Source organism: Tursiops truncatus, chromosome 14, assembly GCF_011762595.2.
Source record: "Tursiops truncatus isolate mTurTru1 chromosome 14, mTurTru1.mat.Y, whole genome shotgun sequence".
Lineage (NCBI taxonomy): Eukaryota > Metazoa > Chordata > Mammalia > Artiodactyla > Delphinidae > Tursiops > Tursiops truncatus.
The window spans coordinates 43,823,809-43,837,809 of NC_047047.1; the positions used below are offsets into that span (position 1 = coordinate 43,823,809).

The following is a 14,001-nucleotide window of genomic DNA, read 5'->3' on the forward strand; positions in this document are numbered from 1 at the left end:
AAGGAAAGAATAAAAGAGAGGGAAACTGAGATAATGTACAAAGACCACCCACCCTTAAGTTTACTGCACAGAGCTTCCCAAAGCAACAGAAATTAAAGAGAGGAGAAAACCCACAACATTTTACAAATATCCTGGATGAGATTCTTAAACATGGTTTCAGGGTTTTAAAATTCAAGATTAATTTCTCTCTGGAACTTCCTTCATAAACAGAGGGAAACTGACTGTGCAAATGACAGGTCCAGGATATAAATCAACTCCTGTTCTGAGAGCTAGCTGAAATGCCAGCGCATCCACTGCTTGCGAGTCAACAAGACGTCTCAGTGAAGTGGTGGAGAAGATACTCGTCAACACCTTGTAAGTGATGACTCTGGTAGAACGTAGTCCTGGGAGAAGCAGCCCCTAACCCCCGAGCTTGTGCTCACCCAGCTGTCTTCATCTGGCACCACAACAGCAATGCATCCTTGGCAGATTTCTTCTCTTTGTTGTCTTCAGTTTCCACGCTGATATCCTGGATCTAAGATTTACGAAGAAATATTAGACCAATAGATGCATTAGCTTCCTAATAAGAGCCACAGAAGAACAGGTCTGCATATACATAAAGAGTAAACTTTAGATCAACAGCTAGCCCTGCAGACTGCCTACACCAAGGGTCAATGAGAACTGCTTTCTGAAGCCAGGGTTCACTTCTTAGAAACACCAACCAGAACTAGGTTCTCTACTTTGCACAAAGATAAGACTGAAGTGAAGACTAGTTACCTGCCTGACTTCCAAGAACCGATTAGGGGTCTTTTCTACCCCCAACATAGCCCATCCTCTCCAACTACAAGCTAGAACGGTGGTTCATACGGCTTGAACCTCAGCAGACTCTAGAAAAATGCCGTTTGTTTTCTCACAACCAAAGATTTTTTTACACCAGGGTGAGTGAGTCCTTCGTTGATGAGGACAGTGCGTGCACCATTTCCTGAAAACGGACCCAAACTCTCAGAGAAAGAGTGCCCTTAAATGCTGTGCTTCCATGGTCTGAATGCTTGTCTCCCACACCCGCACCAATTCTTATGCTGAAATCCTAAGCCCCACAGGTGATGGTGTTAAGAGGTAGGGCCTCTGGGAGATGCTTAAGTTATGAGGGTAGCGCCCTCATAAATGGGATTTGTGCCTTATAAAAGAGGCTCCAGAGAGATCCCTAGCGCCTTCCACCATGTGAGGACACAATGAGAAGTATGCAACCCGGAAGAGGTCCCTCACCTGACCATGCTAGCACCCTGATCTCAGACTTACAGCCTCCAGAACCGTAAGCAATAAATTTCTACTGTGTGGAAGCCACCCAATCTGTGGTACTTTGGTTTAGCAGCCTGAATGGACTAAGAGAGCCTGTGTTCATCAGCTACTCAGGCCGCTGATTCTCAACAGGACACAGAGCCTGGTCTACTGGCACCAAAGTCAGACTCTCTGGGTCCGAATCCAGGCTCCCCCACCTATCGCGTGTCCTTGGGCGAGTTCCTCGGCTGCCCCTCTGAGGGGTGGCTATCTCGTGCTGTACACTTGAACAAATGCAAAGTACGAAGGGCTGGGCTCTTAGTAAGGATCCATACATGTCAGCTCTTTGGCTCACGGGCTGCCTACCAGTTACGTGATTTTAAACAAATGCTCTAAATACCCCTTTGCCTTTAGTTCCTTGATTATAATGATAACATGTGGAATGGAGTCAGGGGAAAGGGTGTTGGCCTCTCTTTCAGCTCTAACCATTCCAAGCTTCCCTGTCCTGGCCCCTGTCAAAGGTCTTTCCATTTAATCTAGAAACACGCCCCAGAATTCTTTTTAAGAGAAAGTGGTAGGAGGAGGATAAAATACATACACGTAAGATTAAAAAGTTAGAAACTTTCAACTAGGAAAAACACCTAGAAATTGAAATAATTACACTTCTAAAAAAAATTCTCCATTTTTAACTGTTGTAAGTGAAGTCTGAGCTTGCATAAACTCCAAAGAGTGTGTAAGAATAACCTTCGCTCAAGGAGTAAGACACAGACCCACCAGGAAAGGCAGGTGGAATTTTACACATTAACCCCCATCAGCTTTCCTATGCTTCAGTGTGAAGGGAATCTGTTTCCAGACTTGTTCTTTCAGAAACAATATCTACCCTTCTGAAATGAAGACAGCTCCCTATGTGGACCAGGCAAACTCGACGACTTTCATTCCAGTTTCTCACACCATCTTTTACTCTCTTTTAAGGGAAAGCGGCATAAAACCTGTCTGTCATCATCGGTATTTAATGCACACCTGCTACACACATCAGGGCAGGCCACGTCTTGGGGACTCTGGACACACACACACACACACACACAAAATGTCAGACAAGGTTGCACATTCAGGAGCTGGGGGGCGGTGGGGAGAGAGATCTTTGTAGATACATGGGATGCTTCACAGAGGACGCAGAATGTGAGCTGGGCCTTGGCTGGTGCAGAATCGATACATGTTTGTGGAGCGGGGGATGATTTGATAAAACTGCTGTGGGAGGCGGGGTCATGTCAGACACCAACCCTGCAGGCCATGCAGTGACATCAGCCTCAAAGGAAAGGGAGAAACTACGTATCGGCATTTACAGGTTCAAGCACAGAAAAAGGCAAGCTGGCAGGAAGCTAATTAGTCAATGATGCAACCCAATTCATGCCGAGAATCCTGGAAAGGGCTGTGTGTGCCAGCTCCCCGTCATGGGCACAAGACCTGCTGTCAAGAGAGGCCACTGTCAGGATGCCCTTCCACGCTCTGATTACTACAGGCCAAAGGCAAGAGAAATAGGACTTTTTACTCTACAGAACTGAGGCGATGCTCCAGGAGAGTCCTGTTGGCCTAAGGCCCAGAGCAATAGTTAGTGAACGCAATGGTATTCACTCTGTTTTCAAATCATTCAGGAACTAAATGACAGAAACGTGCAGAAGAGTTCTGTGTGCAAAATAAAGTCACTGATTGTTGCAATTAAATCTCCACTAACATGTCACCTTCACAGTGGTTCCCAGCCTCAGACCTATTTAATTAGAAGCGCTGGGGCTGGGACCAGGGACCCTGAATGAGTAAACGGCTTTCCCAAGGTAGGTCCAGGCTTAGGAACCCCCCATGCAGGGAGTGTCTCTGTACAGCTCTGCTTTGGTCCCCTACCCCCTCCCTACTCCCACATACCCACCCAGACCACTAAACTAGAGCTGCCCGATCCTGAGGGGAGCACAAGGGAAATGATTGGTTAGAGGTTGATTTCGGCGTTTTAGTAAGAATACAAAGAGAGCTATAATTTGATTTCTGACATGGCCCTTTGTTGGTGAGATTTTTATTTACCTAGGGAAAAAAAAAATCAATCAAACTTCATCAAAGGGGCTTAACAGGAAGGGAAGACACAGAGAACACAGCCACGGTGGAGACAGGACGGTTCGGACTTTTGTCTGCAGAGTAACCTGACGCTATGGTAAGAAGTGTTTCCTGAATTTCAGATTTTAACTGAAAAGCAGGAGCATGAAGCAACAGCCTGGAGAAAGAACCAGGAATCAGGCCGGAGCTGCTTCACAGACAAGAAAGGCTGCGCTCTCTTCCAAGGGGCCGGAAGCATGTGCAGCAGCCCTGACTGGCTGTGTGATCCCTGGCAAGGCTCCTCCCTTCCCTCAGAAAGTGAAGGAATTGGACAAAATGACCTTGAGAGGACCTTCTGGCTTACAGTATTTCTATACTTAGAACCTTTCGCTCGGGTATAACAAACCCATAAAATCGTCACCAAGTCAAACAAGCATAAGGCTCTTTTGCACACCACCCTGAAAACTGCTTCCTCACATCCAAAGGAGAAGGAGAAGGTGAAAACAGAGCCCACACATGTGTCACGATCCTAAGCAGCTTCGCCGAAAGATATTCTATGACGCATGCCACAACCTGGCGAAGTTCAAACAGCCCGGTGGTAGTCACCTAGCATCGACCACATCCTTACACCTCTGCTCCTGAGAGCTGAGCAGCAGACACCAGACGTTTACAGTAGGTGTCGGTGAAGTGGTGGGCCGAGACGCAGCCCAGGAAACCCTCTTATTTGCCAGGAGAGTCAAGACTTTCAGGGGCTGGCAGAACTGAAGGAGGATGTGATTAGCTGCCACATGCCTACAGGGCAGCCAAATGTGACCCGCTGCTCTGCACACCTGACTCTGAGACGACATTTCAACCTGGTCTTCCTGGTCCCTCTGGAATGGGGGGGCCAGTTTCACAGGGATGCTCACATCCAGGAGGGAGGCCGAATCGCCAGGCCAAGTCCCTTACCTGGAAGCGCAGGATGATGGTCCAGATAAGGCCGAGGGTCAGCCGGTGGTTCCCATCCACGATGTCGTGGGACCCCATGTTCTCAAGATGGACTCTCTGCTCCTTCAGGAACTGAAGGGCCTTGTCCACGTTCTCCAGACAGTGGATGCGCATTCGTCCCTTGGTGGGTTTAGGCTAAAACAGATGAGCAGAAGGTGGAAACACATCATCCAAGAGGGCAGAAACCAGCTCAGAACTACAGCCCAGAAAGTGCACACGTGCCCATTCATGCAGCGCTTTCCGACCCATACCAAAACGTTAAAAAAAACGTGCTCATTCAGTCCAACGACAGAGTTTATCTAACAGCCTTAGAAAAGTTTACTTAAGGGATGGTAACCGATCACTCTTCAGAGGTTTTTGTTTAATCACAGAAGTGACACAATTTACAAATGAGCACAGAAGCTGGAAGCTTAGAGAAAAAGGAACCCAATTTTCATAAAGAATTTCAGAGCTACTACTACCACCCATATAATTTTTGCAGATGCACAGCGAAACACCTCTGAGGATTTTCTAGCTGCTTTAAACGTAAAAACAGGCTTGCCACCTGCTGGTTCAGGTTGTTTCCCAAGGTTGGCTCAAAATGAAAAAGGGGGGACACTCCACCAAATCCGCAGAATTTTCAAGTGCTGGTTTTGTGAGGGTGATGGAGGGGGGTTGAGTAAAAGGGTGTGACTTACTGGAAAGAAAGGATAAAGTAAGAAAAATATGAGAGTAGTCTAATTTGACTACCTCAAATGTCTATTCCTTTTAATCAGTTATATCTAAATCAAAAAAAGGCATTTTCAAGGTGAGCATTTTAAATAAACAAAGCAATAGGTAAAGATACACACACACACACACTCGAAATTTTCAACGGGTCTCTATCATCTCCTGTGTCAAGAACAAGCTCATGTCTCCATCGCCCGCCTCCATCCTTCCCACCCTCCTCTCTATCGCCCGTTACTCCCCCTTCTAGCTGAGGGTGCACCTCCGGCTGATCTCATTACTCCACAAAGCTGCCACCAGGTTGCCCACACCCCCCTGGCCAGAAGATGAACCCGGCCTGGCTGCCATCCTACCTCCTCAGCCAACTCATTGTAACCCACCCACCTTTCAAGGTTCAGGTCAAGGTACATCTTTCCTTCTAGGCGTCATTTCCAACCATTCCAGTTCTCACAGGTCTCCCCTCCCCCCAAACCTATACATCTGTGGTCTCTGTCTGGACCACAGAGTTCAGGAACTAATCACATATCTTATATTTTTGCTGTTATTTCGTATGTGTTGTTCTTATTACTTCCAACTTGACTACTGGCTTGAGAGCAGGGATAATGCTTTATATTCCTGCTATATTCTCGGTGGCCTCTGGTTCGGTTCAGAGCCCAAGGCCTACATGGAGTGACCTGAACGCCCACAGACGGACTGGACAACGGTGTGTGCTATGAGCCGGCCTCACAGAGGAAAGGCAGCCCGGTGTGCAGCAACCTGAGCACACGCAGGTGTGGGCGTAGCTAGTCCTACAGTAAGGTCTTGCCTGCTTCCCACTTTACCCTCTGTAGCTGAGATCCTCAGTTAAGTGCTAGACGGAAAACATTTAAAGAGAAGATAACTTGGCTAACAAGTGACCACTTTAAGTACCCAGTCTCAGATTACGTTATATTTTTTCTTGACTTTCTCTTCTACAAGAAAGGACTGGCAAGCATACAAGAATGTGCCTTGACCCCAAGGAAATAAGATTATGGCCAGAGGCCTTACCACAAGTGGCAGATTTTTTCAAATAATAGCAATGGAAAAAGAAATGTCTCTAAAAGTCAAGCTTTTCACGCTCCAGTCGGCCCTCCATACCCGCGGCAAGTCCTGGAACCAATCCCTCTTCGGGTATCGAGGGAAGTCTGCACTATAAGTTTACTTACAACCTCGCCCAACCCCCCCCAACCCGCGGAAAGGCATCGTCTCTCAGAAACGTCACAACTAATACATTTCAGGTATGTCAGAAATGCTAGGATTTGTTATTCATGTTAGGTCAAGTGATAACATTACATCAAAATCAAGCAATATGGCGAGGTAAGAAAAAGGCCAGATATTTAAAACAGAAAGCGGTGGACTCCATCTAAGATTCCGTGAGCGACTGTGTAGACACTGCCTGAGGCCGACACTGGAGCCCCCTTCTTCCAAGGCGCGCCCAGCAGCCTCCTCCCATGGGTCCCCTCCTAACAGGGGAGATGGCCCTGATGGAGGGAGGTGTGCCCAGAGCCCTCAGGGGAGAAGTCCCCGGACTCGGCACCTGGTTCTCGCGGGCCAGCTTTCGGTTCTCATTTTCTCTGGATCGGCGGTCATTTCTTGAGGTTGACAAAGTGACCACCCACAGCGGTTCCTTCTTCTTGTGTCCAGGTGGCTCCTGCTGAAACTCTGTTCAGAGTCGAGGGGTGGGGATTAACTGCCTCTAAGGAAGCATGTGAATTCTGGGGCAGGGGCTCCTGACATTTCTCATTGCTCTACAGAGGCTTCTTCCTCTTGTCTCTTTAATGCCTGTGCCCTGACCAGCGAGCCCGTGACCAAACAGCGTGTGTCAGGCACCATACGCCCAGGACTGCAGAGCAACAGGGATGGAAGCGTTCTCCTAATGGCAGCAGGTATCTGCGAGGCCAGAAAGGGTTTTGTCCTAACTGAGTGTGAGAGGAACAGTGTGGATGGAATTAGAATTGGTAAAGTTAATTTGAGTACCAGGACCCACAAAAGAGAGGCCACCCCAGGGGCTCGGCCCACGTCACAAACCTAAGTCAGACTGCCCTTGAGGGAAACAGCTGTCAAGGAGCCCCAACACACACCCATCACAGTCCTCCAGCTCACCGCGCCCCAGAAAACAGGACCCGCTCGCCTCCCAAGGAAACCTCCAACCTCCTAGCCAGTCACGCCCTGTTCCCGCGCTGCCCCTTTTCTAACCTCTCGCCCCAAATCCCTAGGGAAGCATGCTCCACCACTTGTGAGGCACTGCACGCCTCTGTCCACGGACTGTGTCCCCTTGAATAAAGGACATCAAACTCTTTACTAAATTGTTTAGTTCTGTCATCTGACAGAAGGGCCTGAGCAACAGGAGAACAAGGAATAGGCTGGGGGCTGCCAGGACCTTCCCAGGTTGCAGCAGGCATAACTCTACAGTTGGTCCTCGTAGACTTCATCTTGAAAAACTCAACTTCAAACGCACGTGAGACACCGCTCAAGCCTCTGTTCTCTCGTTACAAAATCCCAGCCGACTGTGTGTTCATTTCCACGTGAGTATGGGGTGCAAGGGTGTGGGAGGGGGAGGGCTGTGAGAGGGGTCCAAACGCTATCCTGCAGGCTCGAAAAGCCCAACGCCACGTGGCAGGGGCGCCGTGCTGATGCTGACTGGCCATGCCAGGTGGGATCTGAGGATGGTTCACCCCAGACCTGGACACAACGTAAGTCCCCTCCAGCACCAGCCATCAGAAACACTAGTGCACGGGAACACAAAGGAAGGAACTAAAATAAAAACGGCAAAGAAACATCTCTGGGTAAATGATCAGACTTCTCAAATGGTTAAAAAACAAACCTCACCAATTTCCAAAAGTCAGAGGAAATGGCAAACTTTCAGGAGACCCCCTCACCCCACTTGGGTTTTTTTTGCAATTCTCCCAAAAATCAAACCAAGATTTGGGGGGATGATACTCTGCTCTTCTCCCCCTAAAGTTTTTTTATTTTTAATTTTCCTACTGCTCCTGGCCTTTATATCTTTTAAAACATAAAACGTGAACAAACTGGATCTCTGCATATACTTTTGTTGGGCAATTCAGTGTAAAAGATGATGTTAATGTTAAAATGCCCACATTTAAGTTACAATTTCCCCACTTTCTAGCAAATCAGTGCCTTACTTCTCAAATGTCTGTTTATCCATAACATGGGGATAATATGAATAATTATCTCAAAGGGCCGCTACATAAATGAAATGGTGAACTAATGATTATGGTGTTCTCAAACCCACAAAGTGTGTCTACCAACAGGGGTGCCTCAAGGATTTTCCTCCCAACGATTCTACTTAAAAGAGGGGGCTCCCCCTCTCCATACCACTTGGGCTTCAAACTGTTTAGAAATAGGGCTTCCCTGGTGGCGCAGTGGTTGAGAGTCCGCCTGCCGATGCAGAGGACACGGGTTCGTGCCCCGGTCCGGGAGGAGCCCACATGCCGCGGAGCGGCTGGGCCCGTGAGCTGTGGTCGCTGAGCCTGCGCGTCCGGAGCCTGTGCTCTGCAATGGGAGAGGCCACAACAGTGAGAGGCCCGCGTACCGCAAAAAAAAAAAAAAAAAACTGTTTAGAAATAACACACCTCTCTGTTAGACAACAGGAAATGTTCAGGGTCTAGACAGAACTCTCCCACTGAGAGGCAGAGAAGTTGGTATACGTCAGCTGAAAGGCAAATTTAATACCAGAAGGGAATGTGCCCCCAAATAATGGTAATGATATTACTCTTCTAATCCTGACACCCCAAATTAAACTCTGGACAGAAATAAAAGGAAAAGGTGGTAGAGAAAATTTATGACTGGCTGGTGCCTGGAGAGAGGGGAGATAGGACGAGAGAGCGGAAAGGATGTGAAAACACCCAAACCTCAACACTTAAGGCCTCTATACACAGTAAGACCTCTATGACTCAGAGCTTACTAGGAAACAAGGCTGGAAAGCATGATTTACAGAGATATTTTAAACATTACTGTTATGCTGCGCAGCTAGTAATTCAAACTAGGCTAAATGTTGAGCAGTGAAAGTTGCTTCACTGCCTCACTATACCTCTCCTCTCTCTGTTTTTCAAACACTTTCCCACATTTCATCTCAATTGAAGCTCACTCATCTTCGGTGGCATATTAACCCCTTTTTAAGCCAAAAGAATAAACCAGACGTGGCGTGATTAGATGATGTACGGGCAGCACAAGGAGGGGGAGTAAGAATCAAGACTAAAACTCAAGAATACCAACTCCTGGAACTCATGTTGTATCTGCTTCAGAGAGGGCTTCCGAAGTGTTTTAAGGCACGGTACCTCGGCCAGTTTAGGGGGCAATCACTACAGGGGATTTATTTTAGAAGGGTTAATGACTGCACAGAACTATATACACTGAAACACACTGGGTCATCTAAATGGCAAAACCCCCAAGATCTAAAAATTCTTAGCTGCCATTTCCTGTGCCACTATGTTAACCTGTTAGGTGGTTTACATTTAGTCCTCACACTAACACTGCACAGCAATAATTATTACTATTCTTGTCATTTTGCAGATGAGAACATGCCGGTTTAGAGGGGTGAGGTGATGGCGCACGGCTGGCTGGTGTGCGGTGAGCCGGGATTCCAGAGCGCGTCCTCTTCCTGCTACACCGGGAACCGAGGGCAGTACACACACGTCTACGTGAAAGGAAATTACGAGGCTGGGTTCCCATCTGGCAGACAGTTTTCCCTTTTTTTTTAAAAGAGCTATTTTTATTTTACTCAACTTCCATCTTCTCCAGAGGAAGAAGAGATAACAATGGAGAGAACGGAACACAGTGCACCTGGGGGAGGGGTGCGTCGCTCAGGGATAAACACAAGCCACGCCCCAAGAGTGGCTCGCTCTGCCAAGAAAAGGAACCTTCCCTGTCTCATCTCCACGAATTACTGTCAAGTTCCTAGTACGACACAGGTCCGTTCCCACGGTAACATGCGCATTTCTGTCCTCTGGGTCCTTTCTGATGGGGCAGTTTGAGATGCCACTTAGGAGGCAAAGATCAATACCAGACTCGTGTGCAACTCAAGCAAGGGGGGCTCTGCAGGCGTGGGCTCCTCTGAGGAAATGCCAATTTTTACGGATCCTCCTTCAAATCAATCTAACAAGTGTCCCTGCTCTTCCGCACCAGGGCCTGTGGGCCTGTGTTTTGCGGGTGCTTTTCCTGTTTCCCCTTCCCAAGGTCCCTTCTAGTCCCAAATCTTTTATCAACCACAGCTCTAACCCATCTGGGCCTTACTCCAGACCCATCTTCTTTCCAACTCCAAAGGAAGAGTGGGAATTACAGGGCTAACTAACCAACCTCCAGAAACTGACAATATAATCCTGATTGCTTATTAGAGCAGCTAGTCCAAGCCCTGCCCCTGAGAAGCGGTGTGGTCCTAGGCAAATTCGCCAAGTGGGCCCAAGGCCCTTAGAAAGGAAGGAGGGAGCTGGATGCTGCCCCACCCCCACCCCCCCACGGCTCTGCCGCAACTGTCACTCAGCCTGGAGTCTGGATCGATTACACGCTGTGGGGCATCAGGATTTGCAGAACTGTGGAGTACTCACGATGGCAGGCTTTTTGCCAGAGTCTAGAGATGGAAAAGAAAAAGCAAACGTTTCCTGGAGCCATTTTTAGCCTCCTTGAATAGAAGAGGAAGACATAAGGGAGGATTCCTGGCAGGGTATTTTGGGGGGACCCTGGGGAGCTTGGCCACTCTTCTACCCTGGTAAGCCCCACTCCTTCTGATTTTCTTCATGGGTATCCAAAGCCACCCTGAAGCCACCTGGAGCAACAGCTCTCCAAGGGTTGCAGGGTAGACAGAACACCAATCCTGGGAACTGGGAGAGGCCGACTGCCATATGCCAGCTGGATGGCCTTGATGGCCTACAGGACCTATGAAATAAAGGGATCTAACTTAGTGGCCACTCAAGTCCCTTCCAGCTATGAAATACAACCTATGTGTTGCAGGGTGAAACACTCACTAGCATGCCAGGTGAATTCTAAAGTGCCTCCTGATCTCTCGTTTAGGTGAAGAAGAAATAGAGAAAAGACACTACTGGTCTCAGTATATCAGAGCAATGGATACTTGCTTATATTTTTGTCTTTTAATAAAAAATCAGTGTTTGCTACACACACACACACACACACACACACACACGCCTCTACTTAATACAGAGGGTAGGATGGGATAGGGATTTGGGGATAGGAACTCCAAAATCTCCTCTGATACAACAGCCAAACTCATTTCACATTATGTCCCCAAACACCTCCCTACATATCACACTTTGAGCTTTAAGAATAGTATAAACGATTCTTGCCCAATTAAAATTAAACAGGAAACAACATACTTTGTTCCATTAATTCCTGCCCGTCTCCTTCCTGTTTGGGACCCACCCCCAAGGAGAATCTTCTCCTTTAGCAGGGCTCAATGAGAAAGGAGGGGACCAACAGACAGGAGAGTAGGCTGCAGTCCAAGTTATATTCCTCAGTAGTGATACTGGCCTTGGGCGAGGCCCTGGTCACTCACTGCCTGTTTCTCCTATAAAGTGTAAGTTGTCCCCGTGATTAGACTGTGAGAACTAAACACATTATGCGTGTGACAGAAAACACTAAAAGTGACTGACCATCATCACTCCTTCCAAAAACAAACTCCAGTTCAGCCAGGATGCTTTCCCTACGCCTGTTCCTCCTGCCACCCACCCCCAAGCGCTCTCTTCACTCTTCCTCACGGCTGACACGCGGCCCCTCCTTGACACCCCATCCAGAAGGCCCGTTTCCCCTTCTGAACTCTAGGGCTTTGGAGCCATTCATTCAGTACTTTATCACATGGTATTACTATTACCTGTTACTATTAATTCACTTTTAGTATTTGTGCAACTAGACCTGAATTTAACAGGGGCATTCTTCTGTGTCTGGTTGTTTAGAACAAAAGCAAATTCTCCCACACAAGAGACATTACAAACAACAGGAAGGTTCTGTGGCCAGTTCATAAAACCCCGTTTCTACAACAATACATGCCAGCATGTTCTCCTAACAAAGGCTCTAGGTAAAACGCACTCAGGGTAGTTCAACATAGGATTTACTTAAGGCTTAGCAAATCTCATGGTAAATCTATCGTCTCCACCTAGCTCAGCCTGTTTTGGAATTAACGGTGGTAAAAAAAAAAAAAAAAAATCCTCTTTTTGTTGCACTGTCTTCTTTGAGATTGATTAACAGAATAACAAGACAGAATATCAGGAAAACATCAAGCAACCCCAAATTAGTGATACCTGCTATTGGAAATGGCAGGGGCTGGGGGGAGGGTAGAAGTGTTCAGAAAACCTTGTCCTCTCGGTCAGAGGCGAGGGCTCGGTCTGGCAGGAGCAAGGCAGGAAACTGTCTTATTCAGACCCATCCTTCATGCTGAGGCCCACAGAGGGAAGGGGGCAGGCACTGGCCAACTTCGAACCTGGATGAGGAGCCGTGGGCTCCACTTCACCCCCGAAGTCCAGAGGCCCCACTCCCTCCAAATGTCAGTGGGTTGTGCAGGACTTTACCCCTCAAGTCCCGTTTCTCATCTGGCCCTGGGGCCTAGGACAAAGGGACCAGCACAGTGACCGCTTTTACCTGGTCAGTTGATGCTGTAAAGGGTAGTCTATATTCTTTTTTCTTCTTCTTTTTTTTTTTTTTTGCGGTACGCGGGCCTCTCACTGTTGTGGCCTCTCCCGTTGTGGAGCACAGGCTCGGACGCGCAGGCTCAGCGGCCATGGCTCACGGGCCCAGCCGCTCCGCGGCATGTGGGATCTTCCCGGACCGGGGCACGAACCCGTGTCCCCCGCATCGGCAGGCAGACTCTCAACCACTGCGCCACCAGGGAAGCCCCGGTCTATATTCTTTATGGAACTTTAAAGCAAGACATTTATGAACTTATAGTACATGGTAATTTCAGAGTAACACATTGGAAAGGAAAGGTTTTCTCTGTCATCAACCCAATCCCGATTAGCAGCAGCTTCCGGGCTCAGCCAAAGAGTTTCCTCACTGCTCCAGGATCTGACATACCTTGCGGCAAAGAGAGCGACAACTTCCGGACACAGATCCCGCCCAAGTCAGGACCAGACGTGAGGATTCCTGCTCTCTCATGTTCCCCAGTACATTGGAATCAAGTGCCTTGATAACCCAAAATGCCTACCCAAAACCTGCTCAAATCTAACTCAAATTTTATTAAGCCGAAATGCAGGGCGGGGTTAGGGTGGAATGCTCTGGATCATTAAGCTAATGTATTTCTTTGAACTTCACTCAGTAAAAATAAGACAAATTTCCCCCTCTGTAAAGAGGGATGAGCTGCCTCCAAGAATCTATTAATAAAATAAATTTAGATACTGCAGTCCCTCAAACATTTATCTACTACCTACTGTCAAGCTGGTGGTAAATGCTGGCGCTGAAATGCCGATGGAGACATGGCTCCAGATGGAGTGCAAGTGTTTATGTGACCCAGGGCTTTGGATCACTGGTGCAGAAAGCCCAGCGCTGACTGAACGTTATCTGATGACACAACCATTTAGCTGTGGACATTAATTTACCCAGGCCTGGAAGCTCTAGCAACCTCATTTGTTTTAGAATCTGAAGATGCAAGAATCCTTTGGGGCAAGCCCTCATGGATGGATGTCCTCTCCTGCAGGGAGGGTCTCTTAACGTTGAGTCCCTGGCAGCCTCTGCAGCCAACAGCAGAGTGTGGTCTGTGTCCCTTCCAGAAGGCTCCATGAACCAAATAAACCACGGGGCCAAAGAGGCCGAAAATCTCCAGGACAAATGAACAAGAGCTGTAGCTCACTCTATCTATGGTATCCTTACTTTTGGAGTAAGAAAGATTAATCAGACTGCCCAAAGTATAGTCACAAGTTGGCTGTGAGGAAAGGATAATAAAAGAAGTCAAGGCTCTTGGGGTTTTACAAAGTGGTAAGTCATGGCTAAACACAG

The 14,001-nt window shown here is 47.9% G+C and overlaps 1 protein-coding gene across 5 annotated transcripts in view; it reads right to left on the minus strand.

Moving 5' to 3' along the window:
- The window catches only part of SPTBN1 (spectrin beta, non-erythrocytic 1), a 195,987-nt gene that overhangs the window by 53,009 nt on the left and 128,977 nt on the right, over positions 1 to 14,001 (minus strand). For all 5 annotated transcript variants that reach the window (XM_019942659.3, XM_033838552.2, XM_033838551.2 and 2 more), the window contains 2 exons: positions 4,285 to 4,458; positions 423 to 514 (listed from right to left, as the gene is read on the minus strand). In XM_019942659.3, coding sequence (XP_019798218.2) covers positions 423 to 514; positions 4,285 to 4,458 — 266 coding nt within the window. The remainder of the gene's footprint in view (positions 1 to 422; positions 515 to 4,284; positions 4,459 to 14,001) is intronic.